The sequence below is a fragment of the Solea solea genome, chromosome 1 (assembly GCF_958295425.1).
Source record: "Solea solea chromosome 1, fSolSol10.1, whole genome shotgun sequence".
Taxonomy (NCBI): Eukaryota; Metazoa; Chordata; class Actinopteri; order Pleuronectiformes; family Soleidae; genus Solea; species Solea solea.
Window position 1 is genome coordinate 4156104 of NC_081134.1, and position 25426 is coordinate 4181529.

The window sequence follows — 25426 nt, forward strand, 5'->3', positions numbered from 1 at the left end:
GTATTCTAATCCAAGTTTGACATAACGCTGAACATGAATAGGAAGCACATGATAAAATCTTTACTATAAAACTATTTGAGCCTATGTTTTACAATTGAAGCCAAATACATCACCATCAACTGTTTGGTGACCTTTGATGACTTCTGAAAATGTTTCACCAATATTTAGAGATAAGATAAGTCATCTCATGAATTCCAGTGTCTGCCTCTGTTGTTGTCTGACATGTTGTACTGTTTACATCTCACTTCACATACAGTATATTTATTGTTCTTGTATGGGACTGGAAGAGTATTTAGGTGACTGGAGGATGAGGCATCTTCCTTAAAGCTGCTTGTGAATCACGGGTGGTTTGGTGTCATGAAGGGCAGCCTGCTGTTGTTGTTGTTGTTGTTGCCCTTGGCGATATCTGGCAGTTGGTATATGTAACGTTGCATTACATCTTTTGCCTTATATTAACCTTCCTTAGTGACTGCTGGGACCAAGAACTATATTCACAATATACTGGAAATCAAGCTTATTCTTGTTCTCCTTCTTTTTCTTTGGCTATAATTTTGCTGTGAGACTCATCCCATTGCTTTGAAAAAAAAATCAAAAGTCAAAAAACTTGCAATAAATTAGACATTAAAACGTGGTTTTGTTGGGAATGGTGTGCTATGGCTTTTCTAAGCATTTTGAGTAACCTTGATGAAGAAAATCTCACCAGTAAGCAGGCACAAATGTTATATTTGTCCTGTGAAATATTCTAGTTCCTCCCTATTCTTTAATTAGTAAAAACACCTCTGATTGACGACATGTCTACTCACGATCACCTGCTCCTTTCTATGGGCGTCTCTATTTCTGTCCTCTCCCACTTCCTTTGTCCCAGCACTGCTGCCTTTGCTTCATGATTTCTCTCTATATGTGGGCCCTGCATAGAACTGGCAAACTTTCCAGGGTGTACCATGCCTTGTACCCTATATGAACTTAGGTTGGTACCAGCAGCCTCGCAGCCCTCATGTTGGAGGATAAAGTGGTAGACAATAGATGGATAATGAATGGGTTTTTGAAAATTAAGGGGTAAACAAATGATGAGAAATGGAAAAAACAACGTCTCTGTATCACAATTGCGCGTCAGTCTGTCCATCCATTATTACAAACCTGTTTGACTCACCTTAAGTCAGCACTCAGCACATATTGAATCCAACCTCCACACATGCATCAAATCAATCAAAAAACAATATTTTGCTAATATTTTAGAGAACCTAACTAGCTTGGATACATGTGGATAGAAATGTAACTTGGATGTACTATGTGGAAATAAATTTGCAAACCCTTCACACAACTCTCCCTCGCCTTTGTGATTGATGAATGAAAACCTACTTACAGCTAACGACTATTCAGTGGCTTTGGAATTAATTGTACTATCGTCACTACACAGTTAAGCAGGTTAGGTTCACGTATGTTGCCAGGGTAACTGACTCAGCGTTAAACTGAACTGGCTTTGTGAAACCGAAAAACCAGTTTCCCCTCATCTCAGGGTTAATTAATTCAGAGTTTTTACTAAACCTGCTTTCTGAAACGGGCCCCTGACAAACAGTTTTCAGTCCTAACTCCACTCTTTAATTCACAGTTGTTCTCTGCCACACACATTTAACATGTGAATCTTTGCATTTGCTTTAGTGTTGTGAAAATATCCATTAGAATATACAAAGACTTGAATTTGACTGAAACTGGGTTTCTTTAATCCATAAATAAGATTCAGATCAAACCTCATCTCCACAAGGCAACGTGTTCAACACTTTTATTCAACGGCCAAGTCTTTGAACCAAATATTTTTTTTTATTTAAAAAAAAAAAAAAAAAAGCAAGGGTGGATCCAACTTTAATATTTTTATTGCAATTTATTTCTTAACAGTTAAACGCAAACTAAACAGTATAAAAAAAACAAGACATTGACATACAGACACACAAGGTCAAACTCGCTGATGAGGAAAAAATACCAAACAAAACACACTGAACCTAAAAATGTGTACTTCTGTAGCTGAATTTCCGGGACGTTGCGTTAGGACATGTCCGTCGAGCTGTCGTCTCTGAGAACATTAACAGTCCATGTTTCTGTCTTCTCCTGACGACGGGTCATGACTCCGTAAAAACACAAACCAAAACCTACAGCTAACCATTCCTGTGGTGACACTGGCAACTGGCAGAAGTAACAAAGCATGGGGGGGAAGAAAATCAGCCTTAGGAACAAATGGGACAACATGTGTGCACCATGCGTGTGTTTGCCTTTTGTATCTACAACGCGAGTGTTAAAACCGAGTCCGAGTTCCTACTGGAAGCTGCAAACGCCTCGCGAATGTGTGTGCGTGCCGAGCCTACGAGTCCTCTTCGCCGTTGACACTGTCGCCATCGTCGTCACCTTCCACGTGCTCTCCTTCCTCCTCCTCGTCGTCCTCTTCCTCTTGACTCTTTACCTGCACAGTTTGCAACAGAATCATTAACACTAACTTAACAGTAGATACGTGATGCTGAACATAAAGGGAGTTAAACGTGTCGTTCCAACAGAGACATGTTAAACTAAACATTTAAAACGCCAAATATAAAATACTTAGAAAAAAAAAAGTAGTGTTACAAAATTAGGTTTCAATTCATGTAAAATTCTGCAACATCTGCTCTGAGGCACTGGGGGCGTGTCTACACACATACTGGTCTCACCAAAAGTATGAGTCGGTGTCCTCTCCTTCTAATGCACTGACGCACACACACGCACTGACGACCGACATCAGTGTTTTAATAGAATATTAAACGTTCTGCTACCAAACTTACTGTTCAACAAACAAGTATAAGTGGCATTATTGCCATTTTGGACACAGTTTAACAACAAACAACCTGTTTGAAGGTACGCATGCTCCGGTTCTGCAAATATTTAACAATAAAAGCATTTTTGAAATGTAACAGATTCAGGAAAAGATAGTTAAACTTTTAAACTGGAATGTGTTGCGTCTCAAAAACAGCGCTGCTACTTCCTGTTCCTGTTATCTTTGATGCAACACAAATACAATGTGATCAAGAATATAATAGAGAAAAAGTACTTTAAACTCATTAAAAAAAAGCAACGTGTGATGATTCCATCTCGTAGTATTTAAGGTTAAAGTAAAAGCAAACCCTCAACTCAACTGCGGTCCCTACATGAGTGAGTCTCACCTCGTCCTCGAGCAGGTCTCCCTCTTCTTCCTCCTCATCGTCGTCGTCCTCCGAGTCGTTTATATCTTGGCACTCCCTCTCTCTCTTTAGTATGTCTCCCTTCTTATTGCTCGGGTGAGGTGGTGAAGTCACCTCTCCTGGCTCGGTTTTTGAGCTCTTAACTGTTGACAAACACAGGAGACATGCTCAGAATTGACATTGAATTGAGTCAAATGTCTGAATTGAAATAGGTGAAATAGGTGCCTCTATTGGCGTGTTTCCACCGGCTCGCCTCGGCACAACACGGTTCAGTTGCGTTTCCACTAGCATAGTACCTGGTAGCAAGTACTTATTTTAGCACCTGCTCTGGTGAGACGTCCGACAAGAATCAAGCCAAACAATGCCGAAGTGTAGATCAGTTAAAAAGACTCAACAATCCTGAAAAATGCGGGTTAATCAACAATTACCAGGGAAATGCCTAAAATCTCAATATTTACCAGGAGGAGTTTGGCGTATTTAGCGAAAGCAGCACAAACCCTGCCGCTGTATTTCAGCCCAGTGACTGTCAGACGGAGTCTGTGCTCCGGTCATGGAGGAAGTACTGATTCAGTTACATGCAAGTCACTAGTTTGTGTGTGTGTGTGTGTGTGTGCGCGCCTCGTGTAAAACGGAGTCACGGCAGCTTCATGCAGCCGCAAAGTCATGAATCCGCCAACATTTGTAGTGGAAAAGCAACCTAGACCGTGCCGGGCGGGGCGGGACGGGACCATAGTGGAAAAGGGCCATATGCCCCCCTTTGTTTCTATGCAGCAGCTTGAGTGAGACATTCAAACCGTCCAGGTAACGTCCTTACCAGACTTCTTGCTGTGGTCCTTCTCCATGCGCTCCAGGCTGCCCAGCAGGTCGTCCACTTTGCTTTTGATTTGGGTCAATTCTCGCTTGATGGTCTGTAACTCGTCCACTTTCACTACTAAAAAACAGGGACAACAACTCAAACAATGCTGGGAAATAATGTATCCTTTTGACAGTATTAATCCTCCAACAGTTTTATGAGATAATAGTTGTGCAGAATGTGTAGTTGCTACCATTTTTTTTTTTTTTTATAATGAAAACACAGCTACAAATTAGACTTAACAAATACAGCTGTTGGCTTGCAATCATGTGGTGTTACAGGAAGCAGTGAGAGACACTCACCCGTTCTGGATGATGTTCTCTGACTGCTCTTGGAGGAAGAGAAGCTGCTGCTCTTGGTTCGCCGGCTGCTCCCTCCACTGAGGCTGACCCGCGGGCGTTTGGACGGGATCACAGCCCGTGACAAGGGGGGAGGGGGAGCAGGGACGCGGGACGGGTAGGAGTACATTCTAGGGTTAAACAAGAGAGCAGTACAGATTAAATCTGGTCTAAACTCGGGAATACTGTTCTCACACTGTTCTGTTGGACAGACATTTGACTCACCTGTCGTAATAATCTCTTTGAAAGTCGTAGTCGAGGTCGAACGAAGTACTGCTGTACAGGAGGAAAAGTGACAAGTGTTTAGAAGGAAATATGATAAGGTGATGGAAGTATTTCTGATTTACATGTCAGGAGAGCTTTAGGTCAAAGCAACACTGTGATGCGTCTAACTTAATTCCTTTTTAGGCACCTGTTTGAGCTGCCACACTGGATGCATGTGACCTGCGTCTCAGGTGAGTGAGCTGCACAGCTCTGTTAAGGGAAGAGAACTCAGCTCTCCACAAAATAAAACTATCAAAAATATCTTTAACAATATTTCAGTGCAGTCATCACTCATTACATGCATCCTTTGCCTCGAACCTTAGACTTGCTTTACGTCTACAGCAGTGACAGTGCTAATATAACCTGTACATGTCTCCAGCAGAACGCTTGGTAGTTTTTGACCTGTGTGGTTTGGGTTCCCCAGCCAGGTTGATGTCTACGGGGACAAAAAAAGACAGAGAGGAGTCAATCCATGAGCAAACATCGTGGGTGTTTGGTAAGTACCTGAACACCATTTGACACAAACTACCATGGCATTCTTAGTTCACTCACACTAGAAAAAAAAAAACCATGACCTCAGTGGATCTCAAAACAATTCACATCAAAACCCAACCTCCTTACATTTCAAAAGTTGAATCCTTACCAAGCACTTGTCCAACAATCATCCTGCCATCTTCTCCTGCGACAGCAGTCCGAGCATTCCTCTCGTTGGCGTATTGAACAAATGCGTAGCCCTTGTGGACGGAGCAGCCGACGATCTTGCCATACTTGGAGAAGATGGCCTCAACGTCTCCTTTGGTCACCAGCAGAGTGTTGAGGTTGCCGATGAAAACCCGGGAGTTGAGGGAGCGTGGGTCTGTCTTGTTGGTGACGTTGCTGCTGGCCATCAGGCTGGAGGTGGTGGGTGAACGACTGGTAGAAGACAGAAGAAACATAGACAAAACCCACATTTAGTGGTGAAGTAGTGGAGAGTCTGTGAACCTGGATAAATGGAGAGCAGGATTTTCTGTCAAACCCAGACCGTTAAATCAAAAATAAACTTGTGCTGATGATAAAGGAGCCTCGTGTCCACACCTATGTTTATCTGGAAGCTTTGAAATGAATGAAAGTATAGTTAATATGCCATGGCTACAAGCATGGCTTTGTAATTTAAATCTATTACTGGTATTAAAAAAAACAATGGAAACCATTAAGGAACTGTATCTTAAGTTACTAAAACAATCAAATGATGCATAGTTACCTAGATTATACAGGAAGCATTTTCTGTTCAGGGTCTGCAATAAAGCTAAACACTGTCTGTGGCATTTCAGCATATTTATCATACTTGCGGCAAAATCAAAAGAAAGAGTAAGTAAATGTATAAAAAGCAGAAAAACGTATTAGTGCAAAAGTTTATTTAGTTAAGTAATGTTTGGTGTGGAGCTAATGTTGCTATCAGGACTCTGATAAAGAGACTCATGCCCTGCCCGTTGTATTACATATGCCAATTTTAGAGTTGCTATGGAAACACGTTCAGTTGAACAGGGTAAATATTTTCCTTTTCGTGACGAATAATCCAAAATAAAGCCACAGAGCTGGAGTCAAGTAAACCATCTGTACTGAGTGAGACACTCGGGTGTCAATAAAAAATTCTGGGTTTATATGAGACATGGTGTTTGTCAGGTGTATTTTACTTAAGTCAAGGAGTTTTAAGGTGGGTGATACAAAAGAAACAGCATTTGTCAGTGGACATTTTGGACAAACCTGTCAGTGCTTTTTAGTATTAGCTAAGGGGTGGTTGATTTGGTTTCTGTGCATTAATTCTGGCGAATGTAAAAGTTTAATTTAATAATTTAAATAAAAGTTGCATTTGTTCAGAAAACTAAACTAGCTGTAATGCATGTCACAGTGACTAACTTCTGCTATTAATTAGTCTTCCAATTTATTTTTATATTTTAAGACTCACTTACCATCTTCAATTGTTTTGTCTGAACAGTGGAAAACCAAAAGGTTGCCGACAAAGAAAATCCTCAGCATATCTATTGGCAGTTTAAGAGTATGAGATATCACCACAGTTGCATGTGAATGTGTTTATTGTTGTAGCTCTAAGTAACCATATCCACCAGAACAGAGAATTGACCTTCATTAGTAAAAGCACCAAAAAATACCAAGCGTGTTTATATTCACTGAGGACTCTTCTGCTAATAAACAGGACATGTTGCTTTTTCCACACTGAACCCAAGGGGGAATGTGGTCACTGAATGAATGCCATGGTCTTCTTTGAATTTGGAAATGGACAGGGAGCCCTCATGGGGGAAAAACATTAACAGTTGTGTCATCAACATTAACCCGCTCCACCTGGCTGACAGGGGGAGCCAAACATTCATCACTCACTCCATAGCGTCTGTGTGCAGGGCTGTCGTCTGTCTGATGTTTGACTCTGTGGCTGGGTTCAGTTTGGGCTGGTGTCTCGACCTTCACCTTCGCCCCTCGAGATTTATACTGAGGCGACAGAAAACACACCTCAGTCAAGCTGAGCAGGATTAATCTTGTACCAAATCTTACCTGGTTGGAGAGTGTGTGTATGTGCAGGTGACAGTGACTCAAACACACCAACTGCTCTCAACATTATGTTCCAATACAACTCGCCAATTGGGATTTACTTATACACTGAGCTGAATGTGTATTTTATTTGCAATATCTGATGTAATAAGATATGAGCTGTGCAAATTGGATCTCATTTAAGAGAAACAACTCTAGACCTGGAATTTGACAGACAAACCATTAGATTCTTAAGAGTGAATAAGACCTAATTTGTCAATGTATTCTTCTGTTTGTGTACAGTTGTCAGAGACGACAGCCAAGGAAATGAATGCATCAGTGTATATATTTAATGATGTCTGTAGTTTCAAGGAAATGTGGCTTGTAGGACAGTGATATGCATGACCCCATGAGCTAAATAATCTAATGTCACGTTTTGCCAATTCAGAATTTATTGTCAAAATATAACCATCTCTTTTATTTCTTACTCTTTCAGACATTGTGAAATATCAGTTTAGAAAGATGTTATGTTTGCGATTATAATATCTGGTTTTGAATATGTAAACACATGAAAATGACGTGCAAGACAGGCCTAACATGAGTACTATCATGATTATTGTTGAACTAAAATTTATAATCATATGTACACAAAGACATTTTTAATTAAATTTGGGGTAAAGTAGATTAAGTGATGAAGAATTTCTTTACATGGAATATTTTTTTTTTTTTTTTAAAAAGGGCCCAACTTCAATGTATTAAGGATCTGAATATATTTTGATAGATATAGATAGAGAATAATGCCAAGAAAAGCAGTAGGGAAATCATGATTTGACAAGGGAGATTAAAAACTGCCCGTTTTGCTATATGCTCCAAGTGTGTGATAATGACTCCATTAGTCTCACATACAGCCCATTGATTATTTTCCATGATGGCCACAACTACAAACAAATATAATTTAAATTCCACAAATGGGGAGGTAGGGTAAGCTTTGTAAATTGAGTATAAATAATTTGGCCATGTGAATAATGGTCCTGGGGTCCTGCAAGTACAATCCTCCAGTAATACTGCCTCATACTTGTGTTCACCACTCATTACAATCATGTATTTCAAAAACAAAATACTACCTGGGCGTGTAGGGTTGTTTTATGTAGCAGAGACTTAATCATGTGATACAAGCATAAAGTAAAGCTTTTTGTATGATTGAAAGACCCAGTAATCCGTTTCAATGTGAACACCTGTGCGTTTCTTCTGTTGCATCTCAAAATGTCTGCTGAGAAAATGGGCCCTGGTTAAACCTGCCTATGGGAGTGAATGTGAAGGCGGGGGTTGATTTGGATACACAAACAGCCATTATTCTCTTTCAAACAAACAACGTTTAATTATTAAAATGTGTGTGTAACGTTATGTAACAACATTGCAGCCAATTTCAGTCCAAAGCTTCCAGAGGGAAAAACAAAACAGAAAAATCACTCTTCACCAAGGGAGAGAAAAATATGGCAAAAATCTACTCCACGTAAAAGAAAAACAAAACCAACCATCCACAACACACCCGTTCTGGACCCCAACAGCGCCACCACCAGGCTTCAGTGTGAAACACGGGGCCTGCGCTAGCCTCGGGGGCTCAAAGCCATCTGGCATGGCCACAATTAGCCGAGCATCAATTGAAAAGCATAAAAATTACACAGCACTCAAACCAGTTCCTCTGCTTGCAAAAAAACAGATCCCAAAAAATTCTTATGACTGCACAGTCAACGTTAAGCTGAACTCTCTTTACACAGCCGCCACTATCAAAATCAAAAGCAGCCAATTAGCTAGTTAGCGAGCTGGTGGGCTGGCAAAAACAATTCAGTCCCGTCAAAGAAGAGTCTCCACAATTAACGCTGCAAAAAATAAAGCTAGAAATGGGATGAGACTGTAGCTACGATGCATCCATGGCGTCGTGTTCTACTTAAAAAAAAACCCACAAGCAGCCTTCATGCGTTTGAGGAGGACGGGCGTCTCCGAGCTAGCTGAGCCAGCTACCTCGCTAGCTAGCACATCATCGCGTTCTGTCCACTCGCAAAACAGCAAAAAAAAAACACCGTTGAAAAAAAATCCAAAAAAGAAAAGAAAAAGGAAGTTTAAAAATGAAAAATGTCTTGGAACAAAATACTCACCACGACCTGTAAGAGTAAAATGTCTTGCTTTCGGTAAAATCTTTCAATTCGTTAAATAGGTCGTCCTTTGGAGCACCGGCGTTTCGCCCCCCCTGAACAGCAAGCTAGCTTTCTTGTAGCCACCGAGCTAACGCAGCGCTACTGGCGGTGGCGCAGTATTTGACGGGAATGCTGGATTTGTTTCACAGAGCAATCAGAGTGAGCGGAGTCGGCCAAAGTAAGTGTGTCACGTAAAGAACGCGGTTGCCAAACAGTAGTTTTTACCTCCACACGTCGTTAGATATTTAAACTTTGAATTGTTTGTTTGATCTTTGGTTTTTTATTCTGTTTATCTGGCAAGAAATGTTTTAAGTATCAATTTAACGTATTTTATTACAACAGAATAACGCCACTTATCCAGTGGCGTGGACATTGGTGGCCGCAGAGTGGTAAAAGTGGTAAAAGCGTGAGCAAGTGCCTCTAAAGCAAAAAATATACATTTAAAAATCTTTTATTGTTTCTGAAAAAGTGTATTGCTAGTGGAGAAAAGTAATGCAGTGCCCTATAAGTTCCCCTGACAACTTAATTTCCTATCCTTCCAATCAAAATTGTGTTATGAAGTTCCTTACTGCCCCATGACAGTCTTATATTCCCATCTCAGTAATACAAAGTGATGCTGTGATGTAAATTATGTCCCATTAAAGCTATTTACACACAGGTGTGTGAGAATGTGGGGGATTTTATACTAGTGGGGGTCCTTTTACTTCCTTTGCAAGCCACTGAATACACTCACATTGTTTTAAGTAACAATTTAACATGTGTATGTATTATTATATGTTATATATTATGTTAGTATATAACTACACTTGGAAATAATCTATAGTTGGAGTCTCAAGAAAACAGTTAAAATCATCTGCAGCAACCACTTAAGAGATGTTTGCAAAAATACTGTACTGACGTATTTGATATTTAAAACACATGCACATAATACTGTATTTAAAAAAAAAACTGGGATAGTGTCCTTCTGAAAATGAACCAATGCTGTATTACCATATTCAGCCAGCAGGGGGTAGTGGTGTTATGAAAATACATTGGTTGGTGACACGGTCTTTAATAGGAAACAGTTCACTGAGGCAAAGTTAATATGGTTTGATCTGAACAGTCCTGTGATGACCTTGAGGCCTCGCTGCTGCCTTTTACACAAAAGCAGAATAGAACAATATGACTAATAATTCAAACACAGATACAACTGATGCTGCACAGATGTATGTAGAAGAGTATCTTGGTCATTGCAAAGTGTAATACACCTGCACATGTGTGCTTTCCCCCTCCAGCCTCTCGCTCTCTCTCTCGCTCTATATATATGTGTGTGTATATATGTATATATATATACCTATACTTATATAAACTTATTTAAAATGATCACTGTGTGATATTTGTACAGATCTGTGAGAAACAAAGATGTTCTCTTCAGTCTGTAGAATAAAATGTGTATAGATCAAGACAATATTTAATCTAAAATTATATTTTGACACACATTTTGGCTTTAACAAATGTTGTGCGTCCTGCAATTTGATAATTGCATTAGGCAGAATTGCGATTTTGATTAATTGTTCCATTAATTGTTCAGCTCTAACTGAGTCCATTATTTGCAGAGAGTTAACCACAAAATCCTTTGCTTGTGTTTGTTCCCATTCGCCGTGCTCGCTGTGAGCACGTTTCATAGCAGTGATTCACCTCCACTGTCTCTCTGGATCTGTGGGGATCCAGTAAAATGTTCTCCCATTAATCTGTCTCAGACTGTTTTGGCATCCCGGGGCATTGACGTCACACCACCACACCAGGAAACAACACGATTCATCCCATATAGACATATACAGTAGACCAGTGTTTCTCAATACTGCATGTTTTAGATGTTGCCATGCTCAACACACCTGATTCAAATGAATGGGTCATTGCCAGGCTTTTGCAGAGTTTGATGCCGGTGTGTTGGAGCACGGTAGGGGTCCTGGAGGATCAGGACTAAGAAACACCGCAGTAGGCGGCGCATAAATCATGCAATATGTCAGAAAACTTGTCTCTTTTCTGACTGTTTTCATCTAAAAGTGAAGATTGTTCCTTGGGTTGCTAAAACAGTCAGAGACAGATCTAACAGGAGACCATTTTACCTGATCCCACAGAGACGGTGGAGGTGAATCCCTGCTATGAAACGTGCTCACAGCGAGCAGAAGAAAACAGAGTGATGGGAACAAACATAAACCACCAAGGATTTTGTGGTTAACTCTTGGTAAATAATGGACTCAGTCTAACTGACATACAAGTCTGCACAACAACTATTTACATTACACTGCCTGTTGCTAATGTTATTGTTATGCTAACCGACACTTTCCAGTCTAGTGACAACAATGCTGTCTTTTGCCGGTAGACTCCAGTTGTAGTTGAGTGTCTGTCACAAAGCCAGATTGCATCCATTTGTTTCCCTCCTGAACTCTTGTAAACTTTCAGTGACTCTCTGGAGTAAGATGAAGGGAAGTTAATGAGGAAGTTGAAGATGTCAGGATACAGCAGGTCCGTAATAATGTCCATTACGTTTGTTTCTGAACTTGTAAAAACCTTGACGCGGGCATTACTGTATAAAGATCAGATATATTCAGTCTGTCAAGTTTTGCGATATATATCGGTAAATCCAGTACCGGTCCTACTCATTTTCACGTGATGTCCAGAGCTCAAAACACTGGTTTTCACCTGAATCTCTTTAATGATGGGGTCATTTCATTAACTGCCATTTCAAAGAACTGCTTTTTATTTGTTAGTAGTATACCTGTGCATTCCCTGGTGTGATAGTGACTCTCTCTTCACCGTGTGACTTGTTCACTTGAATGTAGTTCAGTTAGTTCACAACCCTGATACACGACCAGGATTCTCTGAAGAAGGATGCTGTCTACTAACACTTGTGTGTAAAGTGTTTCGTGAGGTCCGGCAAAAAAAAGAATGTTTTGGTCAAACTGCCAATTACGTTCTGGGTGGATTGTTTTGTCTAGAAAATGTCCAAAAAAAAACTATTTCTTTGTCCAAAGAACACAAAGATATTCAGTTTACTGTCACATTATGCAATGGAAAGCAACAAATCTTTAATACAAGAAGCTGGAACCAACAAATGTTTGAGACAATGAATCAGTCTCCTCACAATAGTTTGAGTGAGTGTAAATATTTTTGTTTGTATGACTAATTAATGACAGTGTGACCCATCAGATTTATTTTGTGGTTACGATTGAGTTCAATGAAAATCAGACAAAACTTAATTTACCCTTTTAAAGCTCCATTGAAAATAGTGGTGGGAGCACATGCAATGTATGGGACCATCATCTCACTGTAGTTGTGTATATCTCATTTGACCAATAGACCCCCCCCCCTTTTTTTTCTCTGAGCACAGATGTTTTGATATGTCACTGTAGGAAAAGCACAGATGCAGCCAATAAATGTAATTGTGGCTGAATTGTTCTTAGCTGCTTCAGCTTCAGGGTCCTGGTAGTGTTCGTGCTGCCCCACTGTCACGCTGTCAGGTCTAACTGGGACACTTGGGAAGAACAGAAGAACAGAACCATTGTTAATGTTATTAGTAACAACTGTTCTTTCCTTTAGTATGACAAGTTGTGATGTTTACTGTGAAAAAAAGTTCTGTTTTAATATTTCTGAATGAGTTTACTGCACCTGAGGAGGGAGAGAGACAGGATGGCAACTAGAAGAAACCACTACCAGCTGTTTTCTGTGTTGAGTTAGGAGATGGAACCCTCTACAATGTCTCAATTTTTCACGGAGAATATGTTCTTTTGTGAATTGTTTTTGGTCCATCTGGTTTTGTTTAGCGCACCCTCCCAGAGGACTTGTTTACAGCTCTTTGCATCATCTCAGGAATCAGGAATACAAGTCAGACTCTCAGTTTCACTGTTTAATCAGATGAAAGGTTCCCTTTGTTTGTTTGCCTCTTCTGTGTATTTCTGTTAACCTCAACAGTGCAAGATAAATGGCTGAGGGGATTTGACAGGTTGTCATACAGGGTGTCCAAGTTTTTGATGTGATTTGTGCAAATGTGGAGAGGATGTGGATTATGCTTTATAAACGAGAGATGGACTAAAGGTGCAATACATGTTATTGACTGTGAAGCACTTCACCCAGAAACAAGCATCTTACTTGTCAGTACAGTGTCCAATGCAAATTATTTTTCTTTATTAAAATATAGGATTAAGTCTATTTTAATACATGCACAAGTAATACAATAATATTAAAAATAATACAAATAAAATGCAAGGCAAGAACAAAATTACTTTTTTCAGTAAAAGGGAGAAAATACAATTGGAGCGATACTTGAAGGTTTACTGTACAAAAAGCCAAACAAAAGTATTAAAAGCAGATGTGTTTGTAAAATTGTGAAACAGAGCCAATATGAATTTAAAATTGAGTAATTCAATTTTTTTATTTAAAAGAATAGTTTATAAAGCTATTTTTGAGTATTACAAGGGTGAATTATTTCTGTTTTTCTGTTCATTTCAACAAGATAACTGAAAGCTGTCGTTTGTAACCTTTTGAACAAATGAATATCTGTTACATTCAATGCTGATTATTGACTCTTTTTGTTTGTCAGTATCACAGTGTTTAGTTATTTTGTTTGTAGCGATGGGATGTGTTTATGTCACAACTGATGGTGGCGAGACAGAAGCACAACGGCTACAATAATGGTGCTTTTTCAATATACAGTTCTAGCACTACTCGACTCCAATCGGATTGAGTATCAGGCACGCCGTTTTCCATTACTTCATAGTACCTCCTCAGCGTGGATGGGGTCGCCATACCACGGCTGCGCGAAACTGCAGTGACTGTCTCCTTGTTTTGGGTGCCACCAGTATCCACACATACTAGCAAATGCGAAAACAGAAAAGATTTTCTCAATTTTCTCAGAAATTGTCGCCACTGGAATGGAATATGAGATTGAGTATGCATGTGTGGAACACTACATTGAGGCAACCTTTGTATGAATGGCCCTAAGGGCTTATACACGCTTACCAAAATGTGAAGCGGCTCTTCACCTGGCGCTTATTCTTGCCCCTGGTCTGCAGCATTTATGCAAGTCTCCCTCACACTCTCTGTCAACCACCCATGTACTATGTCCCGTCATCACAGAACCTGCACTCAGGCCCAGTCACGTGTGTTTTTTAGCTTTAGATCATAACCACTGAGAAACTTTCACAAAAATAAATTGTGTCTTTGAGTCACTGCTCTTGAGTTAAAATATATAGGCAGATACACATTATAAAAGCATTTGGGCTATTGGGTCAATACCCTCTAAAAATGCAACACAAGTGGACAGAGGGTGCAAGAGGGGTGTCTGTATAGCTCTGCTGGCAGGTTTAATATCAGAAATTGTGTCACTCCACAGTAATGGCACTTCACCTTCATTGATCCCCAGCATGGCCCTACAGTGCTGCTTGCAGCTTTAATTAGTATGATTTCTACATTTTACAGAGCTGACAGATGCCAAAATGCAACAGGAAAATCTGCAGACCAGGAACCAGCAAAAGTATGGTCAGCAAAAGGTCAAGACCGAGCACAACAAACACACTGAATATACAATTATAGGAATACCACTGAAAATAAAAACACCAGAAACATGTGAACCCTCTATTACTTACAGAAGACACTTATTATTCGATCACAGGGGAGAAGCAGCTATAACACTGTTTTGTATATATTAGGCTGACACTTTTTGTTTTGCATTAGACAATTAATGGGTTTATTTTTGCACTTAAAGACATTTCAGTATGTGGACAACAGGCACCGAAAATCAACCACCAACTCTTTGATTAATGACAGACTCGCGCTGCATGAAGCTGCACACATGCGGCAGAATAACCTCTATTTATTTCTACACAAGGAAAAAAAAAAAAAGGAAAATTAATGTGATGCCATTAAAAGGATATCAAGAAGAGGAAGAAGAAGAAATTAATGACTGCAAATCTGACAAAGAAGATGAATAACCTGTTATGAGTTTTTATAAATATTACATGGTTAACAAGAGGATCAAAACAAGTTGCACGCAGGTCTGAGTTGTTTATCGTGGTTTATGTTTTTATCAAATACATTTCAGTGACACGTGAAGGGCATGATGAAATGATTAGATGAGAACAGAAGTGAAAAGGGAATATTTAAAGGGATCCTCCGTAATGTCACTAACATCAGCTAACACTAATGGCATTAAAGTTGCTTAATATCACAAAATACTGATCATTACATTATAACTGCATCACAACTGTTAGTTATACCATCTGAATTCAAAATAAACTTACACAGTGAATACAAACTGTTTCTGTTTATGTAAACTGCGTTATATTCCCACGTGTAATATGATAATCATATGGCCTGTACAGTATGTGATCCATCTTTAAGGTAATAAATCTGTCATTTTGTGGACTGTAATAGATGCAAGGCTGTATTAACATCCTTCAGGGACAATTATTGAGCTCACAGGAACCTGAGAAATGGAGCATAATTCAGTTTGAAGGAGCAAAGTTATGGTTTTGTGACTTGACATTTGTACCTTTTTTAAAAAAATGAACATGACATTTATTTATTTATTTTGGTTACAGTGTTATTCAGACATTAAATTGAATTATGTTTTGGTTATATGGTATGGAATATGGTTACAGTCAGAGATTAAGACACATGGCGTATATTTTTCCTTGAAGTGTCAGTTTATTGCACATCATGTTTTACATAGTTTTGAATAGCCACTGGATACCTGCGTTTGTCGGCGTGTTGTTGCAAAATCCACTGACTCATTGTAATGCAAGCAAACTGCATTTAGCTAAATCTGCTGACTCATTTTAATGCAGGCACCCTGGGAGTCTATTGTTGAGGTCAGACATAATAATCACCCACACATCTTGCACTTGCTTAAGTTTTTACCCACTTATCCTCTCAGGTAGCCCACAGTGCTGTGTGAGTGAGAAGGGGAGTGGCTACAGTAGAGCAGTGAAAGCCAATGTGTGCTTCTTTTACCGATATATTTAGCCGATATATTTATTTTATATTTCCAGCAACTTTTACTTCACTACATTTCCTCGAACTATCTTTACTTGTTACTACCAAATAAAATCAGATGAAGAAGAGTTGGTAATGGTTTGTATTTATATAGAGCTTCTCTAGTCTTGATGAGCTGCTTTACACTAGTTTTCTCCTATTCACACATCTTTCATACTCGTTTACACCTCAACTTACTTACACGTATAGACGAGCAGAGCCAGAAATTGAACCCACAACCTTCCAGTTGGAAGACAACTCGCCCTACCACTGAGCTCAAGTACATTTTAGATCAGAAAATTACTTTTCATACTTAGTTACAGTAAAAACTTCTACCAAAGTCATTTTCTGGTAAGAGACTTTACACTACATGACTGCAGATAAGCTAGTCCTGTTGCACAGCTTTAAAACAAAACCAGTTCCCCTCAAACCTGCATGTTAATAAGGCTTGTGTCATTTCATAGAAGCATAGTTGGTGTGTGTTGTATTCGGCTTCTTTCCCTCAGAGCATGTGATTAGAAAAGTGGGCATGTTCTCTTGACCCGCCCCTTGAATTATAAACACCATACACTACAATCCATACTTATAAAAAAGAACTACTGAGACACTCAGGCTTCCAGTGGGTTCCCATCATATGTTCAATAGGAGGAGGGGGGGAAAAAATAAGAAGTGCGCGTGCCCGCCCACCAGTCCGTCCGTCCGCCCGTCCGTCCGTGCGCGCGCTCACGCGCAGCAAAGCACAGCCAACGCAGCCAGTGAGCTCGCGCTGCACAGACTGTGTAGGGAGGCACAATCCGCGCGCAGCCAACGCGAGGCACAGAAGTGACGAGCCCACGAGCCGTGAACCATGAGTGGACACATCCACGGTAAGAACGGCGCTACAAATGCAACTCTTTTTTCTCCGTGTGTTTTGTTTTGAGTGAGGAGAAGGAACTGTAGTGATGATGAACACGTTACCATGGGAGTCATGTTGTGTTGTAGATACAAAGGAGTGTAGGACAACTTTAAATGCAGATTGAATCTACTTCTTATTTTTCATTTAATCAACATTAAGTGAGCCACTTTTTATGTGTTTCTGTCATGGCACAATGACAGAGTACATCAGTGTGGATGTTGTCAGCTCATGTGATCACTCACAGTGACATGAGCCACTGATTGATGGATGAAGGACTGATGCCTCCCAATCACTAACGTGCCTATAGTTTCTATATAGTAAAAAAATAAATAAAATACACATTTGTTAAGAAACCTACACATTCCCCACTGAATCTTCTGGATTATGACACAACAAGTGTTGATATTGTGCAACCAGGATATTTGAAGAAGGCAATTAATGGACAGGCTACTCTACATTGCAGTGAACTCTTACCCAAATGGTTCCCTGTGATATTTTTCCTTCTTATTACTTGTGGGACTCTTCCTTTCCACTCCTCTGCAGTCCACTGATTTATGTCATGTAGCTGGAATGAAAAGTGCTGCGCAGGGGGTGGAAATCTGGCTTACTGAAAGTCAAACAGATGAGGAGGCTTGTTTTAATCATTAGTCTCATGGTATCACTGACATAAAGCTTATGCTGGGGACTCTGGGCTTTATGGACGCAGGCATCTGCCCAGTGTTCCCTTTGCACAGAGGTGTATGCAGCAAGCGTTGAATATCCATCAATAATTTTATAGTTTCCCCAATTTAATCCTAAAAATGTGGCTATTAAAGCAGCAATAAATAAGGTTCGCACTGATCCGGGAAAGACAATATTTCCCCAATATGCCATGGGAGGTTGATCAGGTTGTTGATCAATACCAATGACTCAGTGATTATTTTAACAGATGCTCAGATTGTTTGCTCAAGTGTTCAGATGGAGCATGACGTTTCGCGCAAGAGACAGCAGCATGCCAGGATTTGTTTCGCCCTAAAATATTGTTTGCCCTGGCAGTGCACGTTCGCCTCGATTTCACACCGGGACAAGAAAATAGTGAGAGCATTTAAAATTTAGAGGTCTGTTTTCCTCTCGCTGACTTTTCAGAATGTAAACAACCGTTTCAAAATAAGTCTTTGGGTTTCAAGTTAAAAGCTGGAGCCACTGTTTATGAGGCTTTAAAACCATACTTTTCCATTTTCCATGTAATGTTGTGGATCCTCATAAAGGCACTGTATATAGCAAACAAATGAATATACAAAATAATTAAACTGAAATTCAGAATTTCTCTTTTGGTATCTTTAACAAGTTTAACAATCTTAATTTAATAGCTTGACACTTAATTCTTGGTCTTGAAACGAGTCTTACAGACACTCTCAAGTCAAGGCCCACTTACTAACTAGCTTTCTCTGGGGCTCTCAATCATGTCACAAGGTCGTCCTCGTGGTGTTCACTGTGTTGATGACAGTTCATTGTTGGCCTTGGCAACGCCAACGGACAAAATCTGTGATATGGTCCAACGCTTCAGCTTCAAGTGTTTGGAAAGTGAGACGAGATCCCCTCCTCTTCTCATTTTTCAATCACATCTCCAGCCGCCATTCTGTCTCATAAGTTCTAATAATAATAGTGATAAAAAAAAAATTCAGTGTACCTGGAGTTTAAACTACTTTGTCAAACCATTGTCACAAATTAATGAATGCTGCTAAATGCTGTAGAACTTGATTTCATGCATGTAATATTTGTAATATACGTCGTTTTTATTATTATTTTATCTGCCAAAAATAGCAGAATAGAGACAAGACCATATGTGTTGGCTAATAAATGTTTAAAGCTAATGTAAAATATGTACAACAGTGACCTTTAGTGTTTAAAACGGTTCCTACATTCGCAGTGCAAAGCGCTGTAGAGAGTGGCTGCCAACGTCTCCAAACAATGGAAGGAGCTGCACTTATACCTGGCATTATACTGTGCTCGTGCACATTCAGTGTGTTCTGTTGTGAGCTGAGGCAGCAGTTGACACATAACGATGTGAGGAGACAACGAGGTGACATACCGGGCTGTTAAAACATTATATATGCGTTAAATATCAACCGACATCATGAATGAGACAGAGGGTCCTTGGATGAAGCTTTCTGTTTTGGGTGAAAATGATCCACACCAATGTGTCTTCAACTTTTTGCAGTCATCTTTACTTTAACTCATCTCCCCTGCATCCCTTGTTTTTTCTTTTCCTCGTGTTGTAACGTTTTTTAAGAGCGGTTGTGAGGCTTTTTTAGGTTTAGCTGCAGCTCACGGTGTTGCTGCACCAGTACAGTATTCTTTTTCCTTAATTTAAAATGACTTTAATCTCTGCCCCTTTTACGTTAAGCAACCTTGTGTATCGTTTGTTGTTATTTAACAGTTGTAATTTAACGGATGGATAGCAAAAGAAGCGCAGCCAAACACAGCGAGCTCCTGACCTCATGTGACTCAATTTGTTTACACCACCACGTAGAAAGAAATTTGCCAGTGCCAGAGATCACTGGGCAAGAGATTGAGCAATATATCGCAGAACCTGACAGAGTGAATTTATCTGACCCTAACAATGCCTCCGGGTGCATTTCACCAGTATGGAAACAGCCAGGACATTGTTCCAGACCTGCAGTACCGTGACATTTTCAACTTTCCGATAAATGTACCCTTATCCTACTCCGGTGAACACTAAGACGTCACAATAAAAACACATTCAAGTGAATAAGATGTTAAAGTTAATTAGCAATGGATTCTGTACCTAATATGACGTGATCACTACACAAACAGAACCTGTTGCTTGTGTGTTTCCATTGCTCCATCTTCTATACTCGCCTTGAGCGTGTTGTATGGCAGTGATCCAACTCGGCCGTCTTTCAGGGAGTTGGGTGATTTGGCGAAATGTTCTTCTGTTCGTTTGTCCCAGGCTGTTTTGGTGTTTATTCCTGGCAACAGCAGATATCCACGATATCGACGAGATGCTGGCAGTTATGTATGTCTATGAATTTGAACAACGCGGCTTCCTGCTAAAATGGCGTTAGTTTGGTGTTACATCTACTGCAGCGACTGGAAGACTATAGGCCAAAAAAAAGCATCATATATATATATGTCCTGAATTTCAAAAGTTTCGCATTGGCTTCTGTCAACCTTTCACCCTTTGGGTGAAATCACAAAAGAGTGCACAATGTTTCTTTGCATTATTTCTGCCACGATGCCAGGTTTCAACTTAAAAAGACAGACAATAAATGAGGCAGGAAACGACGACTGGAAACAAAGCAAAAATAGTTTTGCAGGGTTTTGCATAAGAGCGGCTAATGATCCAAAGCCTCTCTTGCTGACCTCTGGACAATTTGATTAACATTTGGATACAAACAGACAAATCATGGCTGTAATTCCCTCTGGTGGACAGTAGAGGTCATAAAAAGTCCCAACCTCTTTTAATAGTTGTTTATGTTACACAGAACAAGATGACCTAATGTGTTCATTTAAGGTTTCAAAGTCACCCGAGAGACTCTGGTCATTTGGGACAGATTAGTGTTAGGCAACAGACACGTTTGCTTTCTCTTACATAAATATATGTTATCATGTCTCTTAAAAAAACCAGGCCTGGCTCTGTCTTTGTCACATGTGATCCCTTGCTGGTTGGAGGTGTTGTTTCAGAGCATGCTGATGAAATGGTTGACCTCTCATTACTCTCAGGTCCCTACATACCTTTCATGGACATTAACGGTGATTATCCTACAAGCAGAGCTCATTTTGGTTTGGTCCAGAAATGTTATTTCTGGCCAGAGCCGCATGCTCTTTTGCAACACCGCGGGTGACACAGCTGGGTAATGTGACCCGCTGAGAGTATCGGAGGTAACTGTTTCTACATTGTTCCCGGTGTGTATTGTATGGCCTGTGTACTGCTGGCCAGTGTCTTCTTAAATTATATTTACTTGGGAATTTATTATAACTCCCAGCACTTTTCTTCGAAGCACAGTCCAGTGAATTAGTGGGATTATAGAAGTTCCCGTTAGTACATGGAGGGCAGTTTATCGCTACACAATGATTATAAACCCCAGATTCTTGCTCGGGGTTACTCTCACAATACATGAATAGAAACCAAATGTGTGTTGTGTGTGTATGTATTGTTTTAGTTGCCTCATTAGGACCTTTTTCTGGTATAAACACTGACTTTTTCAGGACCAGTAGTCCTCATGGGGCCAAGGCCTGATCCTAATTAGGCAGAACCTCATTGATTTAGTTTATGGCTTAGATGTAAATTGTGGTTAGATTAAGTTTAGGATTAGGCATTAGCTAGTTGTGGTTATTGGGATAAGGCTTTGGGTAGGCTGTTGACGTAAATGGAAGTCAATGCAGAGTCCTAACAAGAATAACTGTGTGTTTCGGTTAGATTGGAAACCATATTTTGTTGCAGGCAAACCCATTTTCCTTCTCTTGGTTGACAGATTCATTGATTCAGTGTCATCATATCCTTTAATTAAAGTTGTAATACCGCAATGTAAAAATAAGACTTTACAAGTTCAAAGCTGTTGTCGGTGAAATACAGTACTTATATGCTCCGACACTTTTCACTCAACTGGCGTGTTTCCTCGGTGACTCGGGTCTCTCAGTGTCAAAGGTCGTCTGACTTTATATCTAGAGGAAACGTTTCCAGTATCACAGGGACACACTCGGCATATGTCGGCATAGGGTTGACTCAAACCACCACAGACACAGACTCCTGCAGTTGTTGGAGATTAACCCACGTTTTTTAGGATTGTTAAGATCTACAGTTCGGCACTGTTTCGGCTTGATTTCTGTCCACACGTCTCTGGAGTACAGCCTCCTACTCCACAGACTACAGAGGCAGCTGTCTGTGATGCTGCTCGCGATCACCGGCGCTGTCCCTAAATACACCAGACTCCTCTGTTAAATATAGAGATTTCCCTGGTAGTAGTTGGAGATTAACCCACGTTTTTAGGATTGTTAAGTGGTTTTAAGTGATCTACAGTACCTGGTACCAGGTACTATATTAGTGGAAACGCTACTTAAACCGTGGCGTGGCGAGGCAAGTAGAGCCGGTGGAAATGCGCTATAACATCACACAGACCTCTGTGGACTTGCAGACGTGCAAACGTATGAATCTTGCCTTAGTTTGTTTGTTGGTGAGTGAATGCCTCCCTCACCTCCTTCATGAAATTGCTGACAGCACCTTTAAAGATATAAAATGTATCTAAAAACGTTAAATCCGTATAAATCTGTATTTATATAAAAGGTAACAGACATTTCAATTTTGGTTGCTATTGTGAAATGACAATAGAGGCTTAGTAGAGCTTTGACTGAATTTATTAAGCGGGCAACAGGCAACAACAACAGGCAACAACATGTACAAGGTCCTTACACTCGACTCTACTGTTTTATTTATATCTATATCTTAAGCCCTTGTTTCCACCCATGCTGTATTTCTATCTCACTTTGCACGGAGCATCTGGATCAAAAACAATTTCCCCCAGGGATTAATAAAGTATTCTGATTCTGATTCTGATACTTCTGTGTTTTACACAGTGCTATCTGCATGATTTACCGTTGTGTCTACCGTAAAGCACATTGTAAATGCACTGATATTTGTGTATACTACCATATACTACCATTGACAGCTATACATTCTGATGCAGACCCCTATGAAACATCATTGTTTGGAAGGAAACATTTGGTACTACTTGTTAGCCAGGGCACCGGCTTTTGTTTTTGCACTTTACTGTGTGTGTTTGTCACTAATGGAACATGAGTTTCCATGATTCCACGCTTATTCACCACATCATCAAACTATGTCTTCTCGTATTTTTTTGAAATGACTTACTGTGTGTTTAAGTACTGTATTGATATTCGAATGGAAAGGATAGCTTATGAAACATGATCTCAATAACACATAATTGGTTTAATGTTGCAGGAGAACCAGGTGGTCATGAGTGGGTCTTCTCTGTAGCTTTAGCCGTGGTGTTGTTTGTTCTTCTCCTGCAACATTACTGCAGTTTATACGTCATCTCCTCTTCCTTCTGGGTCAAAGACCGGTGCGGACAGTTTGGTACATGTGGAGAACGCAAAGTCTGACTCCAGTCCGTGTAAGCGTATACATGCAGGAGTAATCGTACCTTGAATTGAATAATCTAGGTCTGTTCAGTCCAATATAATAATAGTTTGATTTTACTCCGACTAACATGTTTACATGACACTCATACATACAAACTATTGTTTCAGCCCGACTAAAATTAGACTTTTGCATGCAAGAGTTTACATTCTCCTCTGCATATATACTCAGACTCTGCAAGTTGTCTGACTCAATTTGAGCTAGTTTTTGGGTGATTGCATTTACAACAATTCTGAAGAATCCCTCCATTCATCTTCTACTGCTTTATCCTCCGCATGAGGGTCGTAGGGAGGCGCTGGTGCCAATCCCAGCTGATATACAGCAGGGGGAACGGCAGGGTACACCCTGGACAGATCAACTCTGAATATTTTTTTAAATAATAACTTTATGGGAACATTATTTCGTTATATTGATAGTGTACATGCAGCTATATAAACAGGAATTGGGTTTCTGCTTTCTCTTTGGTGCTGAGTGAACCAGAAAATAAAGTGGTAAAAGCAGCACAATGATCCAAAATAGACCAAAGGAGAGTTGAAATAAACTACAGAGCTGCTCATATTTTCATACTTTTTAAAAAAATAAAATAAAAACTGATATCATGTGCTGCTTTAAAAAAACCAACAAAAAACTGTGCACCTCTGGAAAAAACACTGCCTTCTCTTATAGCTTAAAAAACCCCAAAAAAACCACCTTTGTTCCTTAACTGTTTATACATTGGAAATGAAGACACAAGGCTTTTATAAAGGATAACACAATAAAGCAAATTAATTTATTCCCCATGAGGTCCTCTCTGGAAGGCTGGCAAGAGAGGAGCGAGTTTAATCAAGTCAATGCAACAGCAATTAACAGTGTTGCAGCATATGGTGCATACTGCCAAATAGACTCAATAAGGGGGGATAGTCCAAGAAAAATTTGAATAATTCAAAGTAAATGTATATTTATTGCAGGACATTCAGTCACAAGCCAGTGGCAACATCACGTCCTGCTTTTGCTTTAGTTTGTCTTGGGACGCTCATGCTAAAGAGAGCAGCAGACTCAATGCAGAGGGAGTTGCTGCTATAAAAGTTTAAATATTATTATTGGGACTCACCTAAGACTAACATGCAAGCACAACAAATACAGCAGTTAAATTAAAGTGATCTGTCAAGATTAATGACGCCTCGCAGGATCGGCGCAGCACATGCACACACAGCTTTACTCATTTCATCCACTCCTGCAAGAAAATGAATTTACCTCTTTCAAAAACAAAGAAAAAAGAAAAAAAAGAGAGGAGTTGTAACGGGTTTTGGAGATTCTGGGAGAGACATTCACCATGAAATAAAAAGGGAATTCTCAGTGACTGACGGTTTGTGTTGTTCAGTGTGTTGTTCTGGCATGTACTAAAGTTAGGTTCACAATCTGGGCCAAGTGTGTGTTTCCAGAACAAATTCTTTTTAATAAGTGTTTTTCTTTCTTATTGTACTGTCTTGGCTTCGTTTTCTCTCCTCCCACATGTATTTGCAGTGTGATTCCAATAATTTCACTGTCCTGTGGAGAAGGCTATTGTTATTTGTTAGCAGTGGTCTGGCACGACTACAGCTGCAGCCTCAGTTGATCTCTTTCCCTTTTTTTTATGCACTTACTTCCATTTCTTTTCAAGTAACTACAGGAAAAAGTAAACACACACTTTTAGTGGTTATTGGGGTACCCAGGGAATAAACTGTTTAAAAAGATTTTGGTTGGAAGGTTAGACTCATCTCACCGGGTTGTTAAAGGTCGAGTGTGTGGGGATTAGTGACATCTGATGGTGCTTTTCTTTTCAGTTTGGTATCAGGCACGTTGTTTTCCATTACTATAGTACTTCCTCAACACTAATGGAAAAGCAAAAAAAACAAACAAAACCGAGTAGAGCCGAGCCGAGCCAAGCCGAGTCGCGCTAGAACTGTATAGTGGAAAATCGCCATAAGGGTCAGACTGCAGATTGTAACAAAGAAAGGACGCCCCCATT

General features: G+C 39.9%; 2 protein-coding genes across 7 annotated transcripts in view; one reads left to right on the plus strand and one right to left on the minus strand.

Moving 5' to 3' along the window:
- Nucleotides 1-1853: 1853 nt before the first annotated feature.
- On the minus strand, nucleotides 1854-9470 carry LOC131457182 (heterogeneous nuclear ribonucleoprotein C). 5 transcript variants are annotated; one of them, XM_058626080.1, is made up of 9 exons: nucleotides 9332-9470; nucleotides 7029-7136; nucleotides 5299-5567; nucleotides 5058-5091; nucleotides 4617-4664; nucleotides 4356-4522; nucleotides 4015-4131; nucleotides 3183-3343; nucleotides 1854-2452 (listed from the first exon to the last, which is right to left on the minus strand). In XM_058626080.1, exons 2-9 carry the CDS (start codon nucleotides 7031-7033, stop codon nucleotides 2354-2356), a joined length of 900 nt encoding a protein of 299 aa, XP_058482063.1. In that variant the 5' UTR covers nucleotides 7034-7136; nucleotides 9332-9470; the 3' UTR covers nucleotides 1854-2353. The 5 variants fall into 5 exon arrangements, with proteins under 5 accessions (XP_058482063.1, XP_058482053.1, XP_058482034.1 ...); XM_058626070.1 differs by having other exon boundaries at nucleotides 4617-4667; XM_058626051.1 differs by having other exon boundaries at nucleotides 5019-5091.
- LOC131457170 (zinc finger protein GLIS1) overlaps nucleotides 9463-25426 on the plus strand; it is a 60065-nt gene continuing 44101 nt past the window's right edge. Inside the window, exon 1 of one of the 2 annotated variants that reach the window (XM_058626032.1) lies at nucleotides 9463-9548. The gene's annotated coding sequence lies outside the window, so the exon portion shown is untranslated. Of the gene's footprint in view, nucleotides 9549-17034; nucleotides 17251-25426 lie in introns of those variants that run through there. The other variant, XM_058626023.1, reaches the window with a different exon arrangement.